Source organism: Capricornis sumatraensis, chromosome 6 (genome assembly GCF_032405125.1).
Source record: "Capricornis sumatraensis isolate serow.1 chromosome 6, serow.2, whole genome shotgun sequence".
NCBI classification, from domain to species: Eukaryota; Metazoa; Chordata; class Mammalia; order Artiodactyla; family Bovidae; genus Capricornis; species Capricornis sumatraensis.
The window spans coordinates 74,454,676-74,473,916 of record NC_091074.1 but is presented as its reverse complement, the minus strand read 5'-3'; the positions used below and the strand labels follow the sequence as shown (position 1 = coordinate 74,473,916).

Sequence of the window (19,241 nt, the reverse complement as noted above, 5' to 3'; positions counted from 1 at the left end):
ACAAGTGGCTTATTTTGTTAAGAAATTATTTGAACCTGAGACGAAAGTGAAAACTTTCTGCAAAACACCCACCTTCATCCTTGTCAGTTCACTGATCCCCAGAGGTCCTGTGTATCCCTGAGAAGTTAGGTTTCCATGGAGCTAGACTGGTTGCAGGCCTTCCCTGGTGCCTTAAAAGAAAGAATCCACCTGCAGTGCAGATTGATCCCTGGTTCCCTGAGTTCGATCCCTGGGTGAGGAAGATCCCCTGAAGGAGGAAATGGAAGCACACTGCAGTATTCTTGCCTGGGAAATCCCATGGACTGAGGAGCCTGGCAGGCTGCAGTCCATGAGGTTGCAAAGAATCAGACATGACTGAGCACACACACACAGGTTGGTTGAGACCTAGTGATACAGCTGACCAGATTGATACTCAAGTCCCCACAGCTCCTGGGGAAGTTGGGTTCAGGGACACAAGACTTGTAGACTTTCACCACCTGGACCCAATGTGGAGTTGTCCTTGCCCATCAGCTGTGCCACAGAATAACCAGCAACACCTGGAGCTGTCCAACTGACTCTCAGGGCCTTTTCCTGAGAGAGCACTTGGTTATCTGACCTCTTATCCAGGAAGCACCATGACTTTTGACTGCTGCCTGTTACACCAACAACACACCTCTGAAGGTTCTCCTCTGCATGCCATCTGTCCACCAGACCCACCCTTCTAGGAGCCCAGATGCCAGGACCCACCACACAAATGCTGAAGGAGTGCCCACGAGCCTAAGGTACAGACATCCCTCTATCCATCTGCATGATTTCTGCTGGGAATCCCCAACAGTGATGGGAATTCTTTGACCCACCTGATAGGAACAACGCAATGATTCAGAAAGATGAGGGTCCTTTCACACATATTGCTTATTTAACTTCTATGCAGAGTATATCATGTGAAATGCCGGGCTGGATGAAGCACAAGCCTGAATCAAGATAGCCGGGAGAAATATCAATAACTTCAGATATGCAGATGACACCACCCTTTTGGTAGAAAGCGAAGAAGAACTAAAGAGCCTCTTGATGAAAGTGAAAGAGTTGGCTAAAATTCAATGTTCAGAAAACTAAAATCATGGCATCTGGTCCCATTACTTCATAGCAAATAGATGGGGAAACAATGGAAACGGTGAGAAACTATTTATTTGGGGCCCCCAAATCACTGCAGATAGTGACTGCAGCCATGAAATTGAAAGCCGCTTGCTCCTTGGAAGAAAAGCTATGAGCAACCTAGACACCACATTAAAAAGCAGACACAATGCTTTGTCAACAGAAGCCTGTCTAGTCAAAGCTATGGTTTTTCCAGTGGTCATGTATGGATGTGAGAGTTGGACTATAAAGAAAGCTGAGCACTGAAGCACACCAGACTCCTCTGTCCATGGGATTCTCAAGGCAAGAATACTGTGCTGGGGCAGTTGCGGGAGAATCGCCATGCCCTCCTCCAGGGGATCATCCCTACCCAGAGTTAGAACTTGCTTATTTTATGTCTCCTGCATTGGCAGGTGGGTTCTTTACCACTAGCATCACCTGGGAAGCCCAGAAACTGTCATGCTAAGTGATATAAGTCAGACACAGACAAGTATTGTATGATTACACTTCTTTTGGAATCTAAAAGATAAATGAACAAGCATAACAAAACATAAACAGAGTTATAGACAAAGAGAACAAACAGGTGTTTACCAGAAGGGAGAAGACTGGGGGGAAGAAAGCAAAAGCTGAGGGAGATTGAGGTATAAAGTTCCCATGGCAAGAGTTCCGTGGTGGTATAGTGATTAAGAACCCGCCTGCCAATGCAGCAGACATGTGTTCGATTCCTGATCCAGGAAGACAACATGTGCTATGGGGCAACTAAGCCAGTGCACCTCAATTACTGAAGCCTCCATGCCCTAGAACATGTGCTCCACAAGAGAAGCCACAGCAATGAGAAGCCTGCACACCAGAACGAAGAGTCCTACTCCCTGCTCTCTACAACTAGACAAATCCCTCGTGGAGCAACAAAGACCCAGTGGAGCCAAAATAAATTAAAAATATATATATATATATATATATATTTTTAAGTTCTAATTGCCAAATAAATGAGTATGAAATGGGTAAGAAATAACACCGCAGAGAATATAGTGAATAACTATGTCATGCCTTTGTATGGTGACATATCATAACTATTCCTATTATTTTGAAATGTGCAGAAATATCCAATCACTATGTTGTGTAATAGCAACTAACAGCATTGTAGGTCAATTATACTTCAAAAACAAATCCACAGAAAAAGAGATATCAAATTTGTGGTTACAAGAAGCCAGGAATGGGGAGGTAGGGATTAGATAGCTATAGTCAAAGAAACAAGCTTCCAGTTATAAGTTAAGTACTAGGAATGTAATATACAACATGATAAATATAATTAACACTGCCCTATATTATACAGGAAACTTATTAGAGTGAATCCTGAGTTCTCATCATTGGAAACACATTTTTTTTCCTATTTTTTTAATTCTGTACCCATGTGGGTTCACTAAATTTATCAGGATGACCATTTCATGGTGCACCCAAGGCACATCACTATGCTGCTGCTGCTGCTGCCAAGTCGCTTCAGTCGTGTCCCACTCTGTGCGACCCCATAGACGGCAGCTCACCAGGCTTCTCTGTCCCTGGGATTCTCCAAGCAGGAATCCTGGAGTGGGTCGCCATTTCCTTCTCCAAATCACTATGCTACGCACCTTAAACTTAAAAGATTGAAAAAAGAAAGAAAAAAAGAATGGACTTAGGTTAATATTAATGTATCAGTACCGGCTCACTACTTGTGACAAACGTGCAGAGTAATGCAAGATCTGATCATTGCGGGAAACGGGTGAGGAGGAATATTTGAACTCTTTTTATCATCTTTGCCGTTTTTCCGCACATCTAACACTGTTCTAAAACAAAAGGTTTACTTAAGTATAAATCAATAAATTTTTAAAACATTTACTGAAAATCATTGACTTGTCCTTTGTATAAATGAACTTGATGGTTTAAAAATTAAAAGTAGCGCTGTTTATAAAGTTTTCAAGAAGATAGGGGTGGATTGGGGTTGGTCTGGGGCGGGGCCAGAGCAGGGTGGGGTCAGGCTGGGGTCAGTAACCCTGGCAATGGGCGGGGAGGCGGGGATCCCCCAACGCCTAGGCCAGCCCGCGGCTCTTCTCTGGCTGCTGCTGCTGAACGTGGCCACCCGGGAGCTGCGAGGGTCCCCAGCCACGGCCGCCCCCGGCCCGACTGCAGGCGATGGGGGAGTGTTGACCGGCGGCGCTCCGACTTGGCGAGCACAGCGGTTGGCTCCGGGAGCTACAGGTGCGTTGGGCCTCCATTCGGGCCAAGATCTCCTAGCCTACAGGGCCTGAGGGCGGCCGGCTGTGACCAGGGCCTGGTGAGTCACTAAGTATCATCTTTTCTCTGGCCTTCCCTCCAACCAGGCAGCCCAGAGATCCCCTCCACACAGGTGGGTCAGGCCCTCCACCGTGAGGCCTCTGGGAGGGAAGAGACCCAATTCCTTTGTGGGGCTGTGGGAGTGGGGACTAGTAGGGTCTGCCCTGGAGGTTGGAGGCTGGGTGGAAGAAAGTTCTAGGACTACTGAGTGAACAGGCCTGAGTCCAGGGACCAGGGGTGTCATTCCCCTCACTGAGGCCCTGGGAGCCCAGGCCCTAGACCGGATGCCGGTCTCAGGGGGCCTGGGCACACTCCTGCCCTCCCGAGTGTGAGTCCTAGAACCAGGCTGTCCCCATTAGCCCACTCCTTCTTCTTTTAGACATGGAGACTCCTGCAGAGTCAGAGAGGGGAGTGAATTGCCCCAGATCACACAGCACCACAACTTCTGCCTGCAAGTCTCCTCCCTAAGACATGGGGTAGAGTGGAGGGAGCACAGGCCCTTAGAAGCCGTGATCTTGAGAAAGTAATGTTGGTAACTTCTGAGACCTTTAGTTCTTTGATCTACCAGACAAGGCATTGAGGCGAGCGAGGTGAGGGAAGTGAGGTCTGTGCCATGCCCAGCGCTCGGCAGCCTTGCTCAAGGATGTCCACCTGCCTGGAGACGCTCCTGTGAGCTGGTCCCTCCTTGTCCCACCCCCCAGACCCCTGGGTCCTCTTCCCCACAGGGCTTGATGTGTTGTGCTCTGCTGTCCAGTCCTCAGTGGCAGCCAGTGAAGGCAGAGTCCTGTCATTTTGGCTACACCACTAGACGCCTGGCCTTTTGGCTAGACTGCTAGACGCCTGGCCTTGGTTTTCCCATCTGTGAAGTGGGGAGAGCTTCCTGGTTGTGACATTTGGGGCACCAACAGTGTCTCTATTGTAGGTGGCAGCAGAGTTTCCACGGTGTGCGGGAAATCCAAGGTGATGCGGAGGATCTATGGTGGCCGGGACGTGGAGGCTGGCCAGTGGCCGTGGCAGGCCAGCCTGCGGTCCCAGGGCTCGCACATCTGTGGAGCTGTCCTCATTAACTCCAGCTGGCTTCTTTCCACTGCCCACTGCTTTCTCAAGTGAGTCTCCCTCCTAGGCTGCCAGCGCAGGCTCTGGCAGGGGAGGAGGATGCAGGGGAAGATGAGAAAAGGGGGATGGTGTCCCATGTCAGCTCCTCTGGGCTTTCCTCTGGGCAGTCTGTGGCCTTCAGAGGCATGTCGTTCCTGCCTTTGGGCTGTGTACCCTCCACCTGGACTGTCCTCCCTGCTCACCTGCCCAGATCCTCCTCATGCTCTGCCTTTGGCCCCTGTGTCCGTTCCCCAACACAGGTGTGCCTCAGGAAAGCGGCAGTGTCAGTCCTCACTGCCATGTGGTGTGGACCCATCTCAGACCACAGCTTCTTCTCAGTGTCCCCATATTTCCAGGTGTCAGACTCTTGGCGGGGGCCTGGGACCACATGTGTGGCCAGCAGCCGGGAGATTCTTATTAGTCCTGCGAAACTGTGCCCAGGAGGAGTCACAGTCACTGGCGTGCATGCAGGGAGCCGTGGTGCCAGGCTGCATAAGGGGGAGGTGGGCTCCCTGGGAGAGTGACAGGGCTGCTCAGAGTCTAATTCACCTAGCCAGGTGGGGCTGGCTCAGTGACTGGCTTCTGGACGGATGAGGAGGGGTCACCAGGGAGTTCAGGCATCACAGCCCAGGTCTGGGCACTGGAGCTTTGAGGGCTCAGAGTTTATCGGCACCCGCTCTGTGCCATGCTCCGTGCAAGCCCCTTGGTGGCATCAGGGGTGGCAAATCCCACACCACCGTGTCTCCATCCTGTCAGAAGAGAAAGCCCAGCATGGATGAGAAGGGCAGAGCAGATAGGGTGGGGGTTCGGGAGAAGATGTGTGGAGAGGGAGGCCTTGCTGGAGGGGAAGGGTTAGGTGAGGGGAACATGAGAGAGGGTCTGCAAGTAGATGAGCTGTGAAGACAGTCAGGGAGGTGGGAAGTTTCAGCACCTGTGTTGGGGGAACAAGGCAAAGTTCCATTTCCTGCACCCATTTGCTCATTTATTTAACAAATCTTTTGTCCTTGGAACTAAGTGGAGAAGCAGGCCTTGGGCATGGATGTGTTTAGAGAAAGGGGATGGTTAACAGGAGTGTGGGGCCAGAAGGTGGGTTGTATGGCATCTCGGGAAGGGTAAAGTTAGAGCCTGAACTGAGCCAGAATGCCTGCTGTGTACAATCAGAAGGCCTTCATTTAATGACCTCACCAAGGACCTTTCCAGAACAAGGATTCAGTGCTTCCTCAATTCTAGTGTGTGATGGAGAAGCCAGCCATATGTCTGAAACTGTAAGTAGGGTATCAATTAGCCTCAGGAAAGAAGGGCTCCTGAACATTAGAAATGGGGAGACAAAGGCTGTCTGGTGTCATGTGGGGTGGAGGGGTCCAGAGGCGTGTGGGCAGTTAGATGAGGATGCAGGGAAAGAGCTAGTCCCCACTTGGAGATGATGGTGGCAGTGCGCTTTTCCTCCTCCAGGAAATCCAAAGCCCCGGAGAATTACCGGGTTCTGCTAGGAAGCACCCAGCTGTACCAGCACACCCCTCAGACCCGGGAGGTGTCTGTGAGCCGGATTATCACACACCCAGACTTCGAGAAGTTACATCCCTTTGGGAGTGACATTGCCATGTTGCAGCTGCGCTTTCCTGTGAACTTCACCTCCTATGTCATCCCTGCCTGCCTCCCAGTCCCTGGCATGAAGCTCCCCAGTAACTCATCCTGCTGGATAACTGGCTGGGGGATGCTCAACGAGGAAAGTAAGGGGATGTGGGGAGTTGGAGGGGGGATGAGAATGGGGAGGAGGAGGAAGGGGAGGACAGAGGGGCAAAAAAGAGAGGTGTGTCTCCACCTGAGGCGTCCCCAGGCAAAGGTCCCCTTGGCCCACTATGCTTCATTTCCAGAGGACTGAACCATTCTAGTTCTAATTCTGAAAGTGTGTGATTCTAAAGCTTTGGTGTTCCCTAAGTGTAAAACTCTGAAGTCTGGGAATATTTGACTTTGGAATCAAGAATCTGAGTTCTTGAAGTCTTTCTGGTTCTTGATTCCAAGGTTTAAATCAACCATAGATCTGAGATGACTTGATCTAACTCAAAGGTCATGGTTGGGGCCTGACTCCTTCCAGGTCACTGACAAACTCTCTGATTTCCCAGTGCCATAGGAGGTGCTTGGGAAAAGTGGAAAGAAAACTCAAATATGACCTCTGACCTCTGAGTCTGCCTGATCAATTTAGAATTATTACAACTTGAGAAGGTTTCACTCTCCAGACCTCACTTTGGTTTTCTCCCAGGTCAGGTCATCTATCTAATTTGTAGACTTGTTAGACAAACTGAGTAACATGAAAAAATTGTATTTTTTAAGATTGAAAGAGAAGAAAAGGAGACCAAAACTTATGAGCAAGAGTCTCCACTAAAGAAAGGAGTGTCTATGACTTGGTGAAATGCTTACGATGCCAAATTAGGGAGGGAAAGAATATTTATTTGTCATTATTTGTAGGGTCATAATTTGGTATGGTGTTTCTCTACAGAGGTGCTGCAGGCATTTTGAACAGATGCTGCTTCATTAGGTGGGATGTTCCAGCATCCCTGGTCCTTGCCTATTAGTGTGTCGGTTAACACTCAATAATCATAGGACAAACAACTAGGTCCCCAGAATTCTCACACCACCCACACAACACACATGTATACCACACTTCACACTTCACACACACACACACACACACACACACACACACACACACACAGACTGGTTCCTCCTGAGGACAGGGACCCTGTCTTTCTTGTTTCAATATCCCAGTCCGTGCCCCAGGCAGGGCCTGGCACCTGGTAGGTATCCCACTGCTGCCCTGGGTGCTTCTTCCCTGGACCTCCAGACTGATCTCGGCTCCCACCCTGTGTGCTCTATGTTACTCTCCATGTAGCCGTTTGAGTATTTGCTTTAGAGCAGGAGTCATGCCAGTTCCCTGCTCATCACCCCCAGTGCCTTCTCATTTCTACTTAAAATAAGGTCACAACTCCCTGCCTTGGCTCTCAGGCCCCATTACTCTCTCTCACCTCCTGCTGCATCCCTCACCCACACCACCCCAGCCAGCAGGCCTCCTTCCTGCCTTGACGATGCCAAGGCCATTCCCACCTCAGGTCTCCACCTTGGCTGTCTCCCTGGATGCATTTACTCTCCCAACTAACCTTGTCATGACTTGTTTCTTTACATATACAACTCAGCTGCCCCTCTGAGGAGTTTACTTGATCATGTGAGCTAAAATAGGCAACCCCTAATGGCACATCTTCCTGTTATATTTCCTTTATACCACTTATTAGATCTAAAGTAATGCTATTTATTTACTTCATTTACCCTGTCTGCCCCAACTAAAATATTCCCCTGTATCATTAGTTAAAAGATACTTAGCACGAGGATAGAGCAATAAATGAGTAATTGAATGATGAATAAATCAGTGATTGGATGAGAGAATGGATGGGAGAAGGAGGGAGTATGAGTGGGTGGAAGGGAAGATGGTTGGGCGGGTGGGTGAAAGGGTGGTGGAGAGAGATGCAGTGAGTGGTCTATTGCTGGAGGCGAGAATGGAGGGATGGATGAAGAGATGAGTGTATAAGCAAATTTATGGAAGGGTGAGTGGGTGAATGGGACATGAGGAAAGATAGGTAGATGGATGGAGGGACAAGTGAATGGAAAGCAAGGTTAATGATAGACAAAAGGTGAGTGGATGAGATGGTTTGTGACAGGGTAGATAGATTGGTGAATGGTTGCTAAGCACCAGTGAGTGGCATGTGTTGGAGGGATTTGCCTTTTTCCTTTGTGGAATAGGAGGAGTGTAGTTTGTTGCTATGAAATAGGTGGAGGGAATAGGATGAGTTTGGAAACGTTTGAGAAACACAGGAGGGCTTATTAGGCATAGGTAGAAGACTGAAACAAGGATGAAAGCTCAGCTGTGCAGAGAAAACCTCATGTTGAGGGGCAGTGCTGACTGGTAAGGCAGAGCTCTGTAGCTCGGCTACAGCATCCTTCCCTGATTTTCTTCTTATCCTCACAGCACCTCTGCTCGAACCCTTCCATCTCCAGGAGGGTAAGGTGAGCCTCATTGAGAACAAGTTCTGTAATATGTTATATGGATTTGCGAAAGGCAAGAACCTCTCTGTGCAGGAGGACATGCTGTGTGCTGGGGACTTCTCCACAGGAAAGTCCATCTGCCAAGTGAGTAAGGTCCTTTCTGTTTCCCCTGCTGGTCTCAGGGCCTCGGTTTCTCTGGGGAGGGGCTGTGTTGCCTCTGCTCTCTTTGTGGAGCCCCTGGGACTTCCCGTTTCCTCCTCCATGAGTCTTCCTGGGCTCCATCCCTTGGCAGTGTCCCCCAGGTCAACCCCCCTTCCTAACTCCCTTGCACATGAGGGCATCGACAGCATCTATTCTTGAGGCATATATTAAAGTTTTTATTGAAGTGTAACATACATACAAAAGAGTATATCCATGCTCTTTTCATAAGTTGGATAAATGTTCACATAGTGAGGCAACATGTGATCAGTACCCCAGAGACCCCGCTCACACCTCCTTCCTGTCACCAACACCCAACACAAACCACCATCTTCACCTGTAATACCTTAGATTAGATTCTGAATGTTCTGTAAATAGAATGTATTTCCAGTTGTCAACCTTTCTTGTCTTAACGTTGTATTTGTGAGATTCGTCCATACTGTTGCCTGTAGTTGTAGTGTGTTCAGTCTTCTTACTCTATCGGACGCTCCTCTGTCCACTGAATCCTATGATCAGGTACACTGCAATGCATATTTTTGTACTTTCCAAATTTTTCATTTCATTTCACTTCCAAATGTTTTATCTTCTATTTCACAAAACCCTTGAGTAGAATTATTGGATTAAAAGGTACATGTATATTAAACTTTGGCAGATGTTACCAACCTTCTCCAAAGTGGTTCACCATTTCCACTCATTCAAGCAGTGGATGAGAGTTCATATTCTCACCAATACTTAGCACTTTCCATCTTTTCTTATTTTCATAATTATTGTGGTTGATGAATTAAATGTACTTTCGCATATTTACTATCTTTGGACACATTTTTCTGTAACATTTCCTTTCAGGGTTTTTCTCCCCTCTCACTTCTCTGTTGGTTTGCCTGTCTCTTCCTTTAGGGGCTCTTTGTGCATTTTACATATTCCAGATATCAGTCTGCTGCTGGATATTTGTTTTTGGGGGTTTTGGTTTTGCTTTGTTTGTTTGTTTTGCCTGTGTTGGCTGGGTGTTAGTTGTGACAGGCAGGCTTTCCATTGCAGTGTGTGGGCTTCCCTTTAGTTACAGCATGCGCGCTTCAGAGCGCATGGGCTCAGCAGCTGCAGTATGTGGGCTTAGCTGCCTTGGGGCATGTGGGATCTTAGTTCTCTCACCAGGGACTGAACCTGCATCCTCTGCATTGGAAGACAGATTCATAACCACTGGACCACCAAGGAAGTCCCACTGTTGGATATTTGATTGTGAAGCTTTTTTTCCACTCTCTGTGGTGCCTTTTTATAGGTGAGAAAACAAGCCTGGAGAGGGAAAGTGGCTACCCTAAAATAAGACACCACAACTTGGGCCCCTGTGTTCTGATTCTAAGCCTAACCTGACTTCTACCACATCATCCTCAGGGCCCAGGCTCCCAGGCTGGCATCATGTGCTGATTCTTCCATAGATGGTGTCGTAGAGTGGAGGGGAAGTGTTAGGGTTCTGGAGTTAGAGACACTGCACCAGCATGTGACCTTGGGTGGTCTTTTCAACTTCTGAGCCTGTGTCCTCATTCATAGCGTAGGGTGTTGAGGCCTCCGTCATGGGATTGTTGCAAGGATAGTATAGTAGGTTGGATAGTGTCTCCTAAATTTGTGTCTTCTAAATCTCAGAATGTGACCTTATTTAGAATTAGGTCTTTGCAGAGACGATTGTTGAGAATCACAAGATGAGACCTTGCTGAATTTAGAGTGAAAGAAGAGAGTGAAAAAGTTGGCTTAAAGCTCACATTCAGAAAACGGAGATCATGGCATCTGGTCCCATCACTTCATGGGAAATAGATGGGGAAACAGTGGAAACAGTGTCAGACTTTATTTCTGGGGGCTCCCAAATCACTGCAGATGGTGACTGCAGCCATGAAATTAACAGATGCTTACTCCTTGGAAGAAAATTTATGACCAACCTAGATAGCATATTGAAAAACAGAGACATTACTTTGCCAACAAAGATCCGTCTAGTCAAGGCTATGGTTTTTCCAGTGGTCATGTATGGATGTGAGAGTTGGACTGAGAAGAAAGTTGAGCACTGAAGAATTGATGCTTTTGAACTGTGGTGTTGGAGAAGACTCTTGAGAGTCCCTTGGACTGCAAGGAGATCCAACCAGTCCATTCTAAAGGAGATCAGCCCTGGGTGTTCTTTGGAAGGAATGATGCTAAAACTGAAACTCCAGTAGTTGGGCCACCTCATGCGAAGAGTTGACTCATTGGAAAAGACTCTGATGCTGGGAGGGATTGGGGGCAGGAGGAGAAGGGGACGACCGAGGATGAGATGGCTGGATGGCATCAATGACTCGATGAACGCGAGTCTGAGTGAACTCCGGGAGATGGTGATGGACAGGGAGGCCTGGCGTGCTGCAGTTCATGGGGTCGCAAAGAGTCGGACATGACTGAGCGACTGAACTGACTGAACTGACTAAATCCAGTGACTTGTTTTTTCATAGAAAGATGGAGAGACACAGATAGTTGATTTCAGATGTCTGACTGCTAGAACTGTGAGAAGATCAATTTCTGTTGATTTCAGCGGAGTTAGCCAGTCTGTGGTGATATGCTTTGGCATGCCAGGAAATGCACATAGGAGGGATGAGATGCACCTGGCCCACAGGATGGCCTCCCAGACAGCTGTTTTCATGGCGGCCCAGTGAGCTGCTGAGCCAGAGGGGAGAAGCTTGGCCCCTTGCCCTCCTTGTAGGAGGTGGACCCAGGTTTCTTGGTTCCCAGTCCACAGCCAGTGGTATGAACTGTCTGGCTGTCTGGCCTGGCCTGTCCTTCTCACAGAGTCAGCTGCACCTGAAGGTGAAACAAAGGGCTCAGACCCCGAGTCCCCATCTGCTGTCACCCGAGACCTCCCTTCCAGCCTGCAGAGGTCATGCCCACGGAGCTCAGGGCTGGAACCCTTTGTCTCCTTGCCTGCTGGACATCCATAGTGCCCCTTGAGCCCACTCCTCCTCTCGTTTCGTCCCAGGCTGAGGACAGCACTGAGATGGACCCCCAAGAGCCAAGGCATTAGATGACCCCCCTCCTCCCTCTCTTAGCCTTTCAGTCACCACAGCCTACCTGAGACACTCCATCTAGACTCATCTGCTGCTGCATCACCTGCTCCAGCCCCCACCCTGAAACCCAGGCCCCTCTCCTCTCCTTGGAAGTACCCCTCCCCCTGTGCAGGGCACTCAGAAACAGGTCTGAGGAGAGACAGGCCACAGAGGCATTCAATGCTCAGACTGCGGGGCAGGAGAGCCCTGGTTTCAGTATTCGATCTGTCATTTACTGGGATTGTGACCTTAGCTAAGTTTCCTCACCCATGAAATGGGGTTGCTAACAGCCTCCTCTTAATAGGGTCCCTGTAGAAAGTTTAATACTGTGCCTGACATTCAGTAGGTACTTAGCAAGTTTTTCATACGGTTCATGGGGTTCTCAGGGCAAGAATACTGAAGTGGCTTGCCATTCCCTTCTCCAGTGGACCACATTCTGCCAGACCTCTCCACTATGACCCACCCGTCTTGGGTTGCCCTGAGGGCAGGCTTAGTTTCATTGAGTTAGACAAGGCTGTGGTCCTAGTGTGATTAGATTGACTAGTTTTCTGTGAGTATGGTTTCAGTGTGTCTGCCCTCTGATGCCCTCTTGCAACACCTACCATCTTACTTAGGTTTCTCTTACCTTGGGCGTGGGGTATCTCTTCACGGCTGCTCCAGGAAAGCACAGCTGCTGCTCCTTACCTTGGATGAGGAGTATCTCATTCCACCACCCTTCCTGACCTTCAGCGTGGGATGGCTCCTCTAGGCCCTCCTGTGCCCACACAGCCACCACTCCTTGAAAAAGCAAAATGATAGGATACTGAAAGAGGTACTCCCCAGATCAGTAGGTGCCCAATATGCTACTGAAGGTCAGTGGAGAAATAATTCCAGAAAGAATGAAGGGATGGAGCCAAAGCAAAAACAATACCCAGCTGTGGATGTGACTGGTGATAGAAGCAAGGTCCGATGCTGTAAAGAGCAATATTGCATAGGAACCTGGAATGTCAGGTCCATGAATCAAGGCAAATTGGAAGTGGTCAAACGAGATGACAGGAGTGAACGTTGACATTCTAGGAATCAGTGAACTAAAATGGACTGGCATGGGTGAATTTAACTCAGATGACCATTGTATCTACTACTGCGGGCAGGAATCCATCAGAAGAAATGGAGTAGCCATCATGGTCAACAAAAGAGTCCAAAATGCAGTACTTGGATGCAATCTCAAAAATGACAGAATGATCTCTGTTCGTCTCCAAGGCAAACCATTCAATATCACGGTAATACAAGTCTATGCCACAACCAGTAACGCTGAAGAAGCTGAAGTTGAACGGTTTTATGAAGACCTACAAGACCTTTTAGAAGTAACACCCAAAAAAGATGTCCTTTTCATTATAGGGGACTGCAATGCAAAAGTAGGAAGTCAAGAAACACCTGGAGTAATAGGCAAATTTGGCCTTGGAATGCAGAATGAAGCAGGGCAAAGACTAATAGAGTGTTGCCAAGAAAATGCACTGGTCATAGCAAACACCCTCTTCCAACAACACAAGAGAAGACTCTACACATGGACATCACCAGATGGTCAACACCGAAATCAGATTGATTATATTCTCTGCAGCCAAAGATGGAGAAGCTCTATACAGTCAACAAAAACAAGACCAGGAGCTGACTGTGGCTCAGATCATGAACTCCTTATTACCAAATTCAGACTGAAATTGAAGAAAGCAGGGAAAACCGCTAGACCATTCAGGTATGACCTAAATCCCTTATGATTATACAGTGGAAGTGAGAAATAGATTTAAGGGCCTAGATCTGATAGGTAGAGTGCCTGATGAACTATGGACTGAAGTTGTTGACATTGTACAGGAGACAGGGATCAAGACCATCCCCATGGAAAAGAAATGCAAAAAAGCAAAATGCCTGTCTGGGGAGGCCTTACAAATAGCTGTGAAAAGAAGAGAAGTGAAAAGCCAAGGAGAAAAGGAAAGCTATAAGCATCTGAATGCAGAGTTCCAAAGAATAGCAAGAAGAGATAAGAAAGCCTTCTTCAGCGATCAATGCAAAAAATAGAGGAAAACAACAGAATGGGAAAGACTAGAGATCTCTTCAAGAAAATTAGAGATACCAAGGCAATATTTCATGCAAAGATGGGCTCTATAAAGGACAGAAATGGTTGGGACCTAACAGAAGCAGAAGATATTAAGAAGAGATGGCAAGAATACACAGAACTATACAAAAAAGATCTTCATGACCCGGATAATCACGATGGTGTGATCACTCATCTAGAGTCAGACATCCTAGAATGTGAAGTCAAGTGGGCCTTAGAAAGCATCACTACAAACAAAGCTAGTGGAGGTGATGGAATTCCAGTTGAGCTATATCAAATCCTGAGAGATGATGCTGTGAAAGTGCTGCACTCAATATGCCAGCAAATTCAGAAGACTCAGCAGTGGCCACAGGACTGGAAAAGGTCAGTTTTCATTCCAATCCCAAAGAAAGGCAATGCCAAAGAATGCTCAAACTACCACACAATTGCACTCATCTCACACGCTAGTAAAGTAATGCTCAAAATTCTCCAAGGCAGGCTTCAGCAATACTTGAACCATGAACTTCCAGATGTTCAAGCTGGTTTTAGAAAAGGCAGAGGAACCAGAGATCAAATTCCCAACATCCACTGGATCATCAAAAAAGCAAGAGAGTTCCAGAAAAACATCTATTTCTGCTTTATTGACTATGCCAAAGCCTTTGATTGTGTGGATCACAATAAACTGCGGAAAATTCTGAAAGAGATGGGCATACCAGACCACTTGACCTGCCTCTTGAGAAATCTGTATGGAGGCCAGGAAGCAACAGTTAGAACTGGACATGGAACAACAGACTGGTTCCAAATAGGAAAAGGAGTACGTCAAGGCTGTATATGGTCACCCTGCTTATTTAACTTATATGCAGAGTACATCATGAGAAACACTGGACTGGAAGAAACACAAGCTGGAATCAAGATTGGCGGGAGAAATATCAATAACCTCAGATATGCAGATGACACCACTCTTATGGCAGACATTGAAGAGGAACTAAAAAACCTCTTGATAAAAGTGAAAGAGGAGAGTGAAAAAGTTGGCTTAAAGCTCAACATTCAGAAAACGAAGATCATAGCATCCAGTCTCATCACTTCTTGGGAAATAGATGGGGAAACAATGGAAACAGTGTCAGGCTTTATTTTTGGGGGGCTCCCAAATCACTGCAGATGGTGACTGCAGCCATGAAATTAAAAGACTCTTAGTCCTTGGAAGAAAAGTTATGACCAACCTAGATAGCATATTCAAAAGCAGAGACATTACTTTGCTGACTAAGGTCTGTCTAGTCAAGGCTATGGTTTTTCCAGTGGTCATGTATGGATGTGAGAGTTGGACTGTGAAGAAAGCTGAGCACCGAAGAATTGATGCTTTTGAACTGTGGTGTTGGAGAAGACTCTTGAGAGTCCCTTGGACTACAAGGGAATCCAACCAGTCCATTCTAAAGGAGATCAGCCCTGGGATTTCTTTGGAAGGAATGATGCTAAAGCTGAAACTCCAGTACTTTGGCCACCTCATGCGAAGAGTTGACTCATTGGAAAAGACTTTGATGCTGGGAGGGATTGGGGGCAGGAGAAGAAGGGGACGACCGAGGATGAGATGGCTGGATGGCATCATGGACTCGATGGACACAAGTCTAAGTGAACTCCGGGAGTTGGTGATGGACAGGGAGGCCTGGCGTGCTGCAATTCATGGGGTCACAAAGAGTCAGAGACGACTGAGTGACTGAACTGAAGCTGAACTAGCAAGTTTTGGCTTTCAATATCCTGGCCTGTTCTGTCTCCTTCTACCAGGATTGTACCTGTTCTTCTGGGCCTGTCTTGGACCTGTCCTCTCACCCAAGGTAGAATTCACTGCCCTGGCCCCATCCAACACATATACACACAGTACACAACACACACACACACACACACACACACACACTGCCTTGGTTTGCTCTGTCTCTTCAATAGTGCAAACCACAGCTCACTTTCCATGGGATACACTAGTGTTGGGGCTTCCCACTAGTGCTGAGAGCTCCCTAGGGTGCAGGAGGCTTTTGGAGCCCTTCCCATCTCCCACAGACTGGCCCAGATTTCACCATAATATCAGCAACCATGAGGCTTATCTGCACGAATCCTGGAGGCCTGTGGTAGACAGGGACCAGGCCTTCCCCTGGCCTTGAACAGCTCAGGGAGGGTACACTGTGGGGAAGGCCAAGGGCAACCCAGGTGGGGACACCAGAAGGGAAGAACTGAGTTGATGATGGCACATTCCCAATGTCCAAGAAGCCCCTGGTGTGACTTTCCTGGTGCTTTGGTGACATCACCTTAAATTGGTGGCTCAGACAACAGAATGTATTATCTTACATTTCTGGAGGTCAGAGTCTAAAATCAAGGTGTGGGCCTGGCTGCTCCCTTCTGGAGGCTCTAGGAGAAAACGTTTTCTTGCTTTTTCTATCTTTTTAGAGGTCCCCAGCACTCCTCGGCTCATGGCCCCTTCCTGCGCCACCAAATCACGTTGCTCTCCCTCTGCTCCTGTCATCACATCTCCTCCTCTGACTCTGACCTCCTGCTTCCCTCTTTCCTCATGAGTACCTTTGTGTTTATGCTGGATCCAACCAGATCATCCAGGATAATCTTCCTATTTCCTGATCCTCGACTCCATCACAGCTGCTGAGTCCCTTTTGCCGTGTAAGGTAACACAGCCCCAGGTTCTGCTGATGAGGATGGCCGTCCTTGAGGGTTACTTTTGGCTAGCCACACCATGTACCCTTCTCCTTCCTTCAAGTCACCACTTCCCCCACCCCTCCCTCTCAGCTGGAGAGCTTGCTTCCTATTTCACTGAGAACTTCAAAGCATTCTGTTGGACAAAATGCCATTCATCTTCCCAGTCCAGTGGGCATCTTCCATCTCTCCTGAGCCTCCTGGCCCATTGTACCCAGTCCCTCTTGGAGCTCTGGGTGTCCAGAGGCTCCCTTGCTCCATGTCTTGTCTCCGCTTTCACGGCTCTCGTATAAATGTGCAGTGGCACTCTCCTTCCCGCTACTGCCCAGTTTCTCTGCCTCCTTTCCCCCAGAGACTCCTCCTAATAGCCCTGGATCTAACTCACTCTACCCAGGAGTGTCCCCAGTACCACCAGAGCCACATGGCCAACGTCCCTGGGGACCTGTCTTGCCAGATACACCCGTGGCCCCAAATCCTCCTCTCACTCGGCACTTGACCAAGTGTCACTGCCATTTCCTGGGCACCAGGACCAGCCAGCTACTCCACTCTGCACCTGGTCCCCTCCCTGCCCACCTCTGAATGCTGGAGACCCCGGGGCTATACCTCCCCTCCACACCGCCTCCCTGAGATAGGCTCAGTTCTCCATGGGCGTCAACTCCAACCCCCACCATAAGGCCCTGGGAATCTGAGTCCCGTCTACCCCCCTCGCTTCCCACATGTCATTGCTCTTCCTCCCACCCACCTGGCCATCCCTCCTCTCCTCGTCTGCACTCACTGCTCCCTCTGCTCCAGCATCAGAAAGTTGGGTTGTCCCATTTGGACTCTCAGCTTGGGAAAGCTCCATGTTTCCACCCTATGAAATGCCTTTCCCTTCCTCTCCTGTCCCTTCCATGTGTTGTTTCCACATGTCACATCTGACAATGACAGGCTGGTTGCCTTATTTACAATAACTCCATGAAAGAGGAACCTTGACATTTCACCCCTGTGCCCAGGGCAGAAGCTTCCCTGGATGCTGGATGTGCGTGTTAGACAAGTGTATGGAAGGCAGCAAGCACAGCTATCCTGCTCCTCTCACCCTGCCTCCAAGGATGACACCTTCCCTTTGGGTGATGAAGTGAGAGATTTCCACCCAGGTGGTCCTGCCCTGACAGCATTTCAAGACTCCAGTAACTCCTAGCAGCTTTCAGGGGACCCTAGCAGCTTTCATTGCTCTCTGAGTAATACAGGCTGCCTCCCCCAGGCCTGGGTATGGGCACTTTCTGAAGATGCTCAACCAAGAATTTGAGAGAAAACTAAAGGACTGACTAATTGAGTGAAAAAGGAGGCGGACCTGGGTGGACATGTGCTGCTGCAGCTCAGAATTTGCAAGATCCAGGTCTGCAGCAGCTTCAGCTGGTTCCACTCTCAGACCAGCCTTCTTGAGCTCAGATCCTGCAGCTGTCTGTCCCTTCTTGGCCTTGGACAGTGCTTTGTCCCTGGCCACCACACCCTCCCTGGGCATAGCATCCATATATTGATGGATATAGATCTGTGATTGTTTTGAGGGTCAATCATTCCAGTGCCTGCCTGCATGGCTTAATTGGGCTGATCTGCAGTGGGAAGTTGGTGCTTGGAATTTCACAGAATGAGGCTGGAGGGCAGAGACTCATAAGCCCCACCCTGCTACCTGGTCTTCTCAGAACTGGCTCAGTCACCCACGTGAACTCCCATTTCTTTCCTAGGGCGATTCCGGGGGCCCCCTCGTCTGTGACTTCATCGGTTCCTGGGTTCTGATGGGGCTGGCCAGCTGGGGTTTTGACTGCCGACACCCCATCTACCCCAGCATCTTCACCAATGTCGCCTACTTCACCAACTGGATCGAAGAGATCCAGAGACTCACACCCCACCCTGAGCCCATGTCTGCTCTTACACCGCTCCCTGAGCCCACGTCCACTCCTCCACAGACCCAGTTTCCACACCAGTCTCTGCAGGCTGCCGCCTCGTCTGTGCTGGGCACAGCCTTTGGGCCTCCACAGACCTGGCCCCTGCTGCTGTTCCTGCTTGGTTCCCCGAGGCAAACCATGCGGTGATGCGCCAAGCCCCTCAGCTCCTGCTCTGTGCCTCAGGCTCCAGCCTCCTCACTGGAACCTTCCCCTCTCCCCTCCCCCAGCCCCGTCACTCTCAGTGGTCCCTTCTTGGCTTCCCTGTCTACCAGCTGTGACCCCCACAATCCAAGCTTGAAAAGCCAAATAAAAACAAATGAAAGAGTCATCCTGATTCTGTCTTGGGGCCCTATTGCTCCTCCTGATCCTCAGCACTCAGCCCTTCTCTTGAGGTCTGTCGTCTGATTCCCTGGACAAGCAAACAGGAACCGGCAGGAACATTACAGCAGGAGGAGGCAGGGGTGGGGACTCTGAAGGAGTCCAGCTGGGGAGAGAGAAGGGTGTCTTCCTACCATGGAAATGCACAGGCCTCAGAGGAAGAACATCAGTCAGCTCCAGTTGCCGTAACAAATATCACAGGCAATGTGTTCTAGACAACACGCATTTATCATCTCACGGTTCCGGAGCCCAGCAGCCTGAGGCCTCTCGCCTTGGCTTGTAGACACCATCTTCTCCCTGTCCTCACACTGCCTTCCCTCTGTGTGTCTGTGTCCACGTTTCCCCTTCTTAAAAGGGCACCAGTCATATTAGATTAGGACCCAACCTAGT

The 19,241-nt window shown here is 48.9% G+C and overlaps 1 protein-coding gene across 1 annotated transcript in view; it reads left to right on the top strand.

Annotated features, from left to right (window-relative positions):
- Nucleotides 1-19,241, top strand: part of LOC138080755 (putative serine protease 47) — a 79,847-nt gene that overhangs the window by 21,988 nt on the left and 38,618 nt on the right. The window contains exons 3-7 of the mRNA XM_068973618.1: nucleotides 3,058-3,342; nucleotides 4,340-4,523; nucleotides 5,965-6,242; nucleotides 8,531-8,691; nucleotides 18,273-18,616. Of these exons, the coding sequence (XP_068829719.1) occupies nucleotides 3,058-3,342; nucleotides 4,340-4,523; nucleotides 5,965-6,242; nucleotides 8,531-8,691; nucleotides 18,273-18,616 (1,252 nt within the window). The remainder of the gene's footprint in view (nucleotides 1-3,057; nucleotides 3,343-4,339; nucleotides 4,524-5,964; nucleotides 6,243-8,530; nucleotides 8,692-18,272; nucleotides 18,617-19,241) is intronic.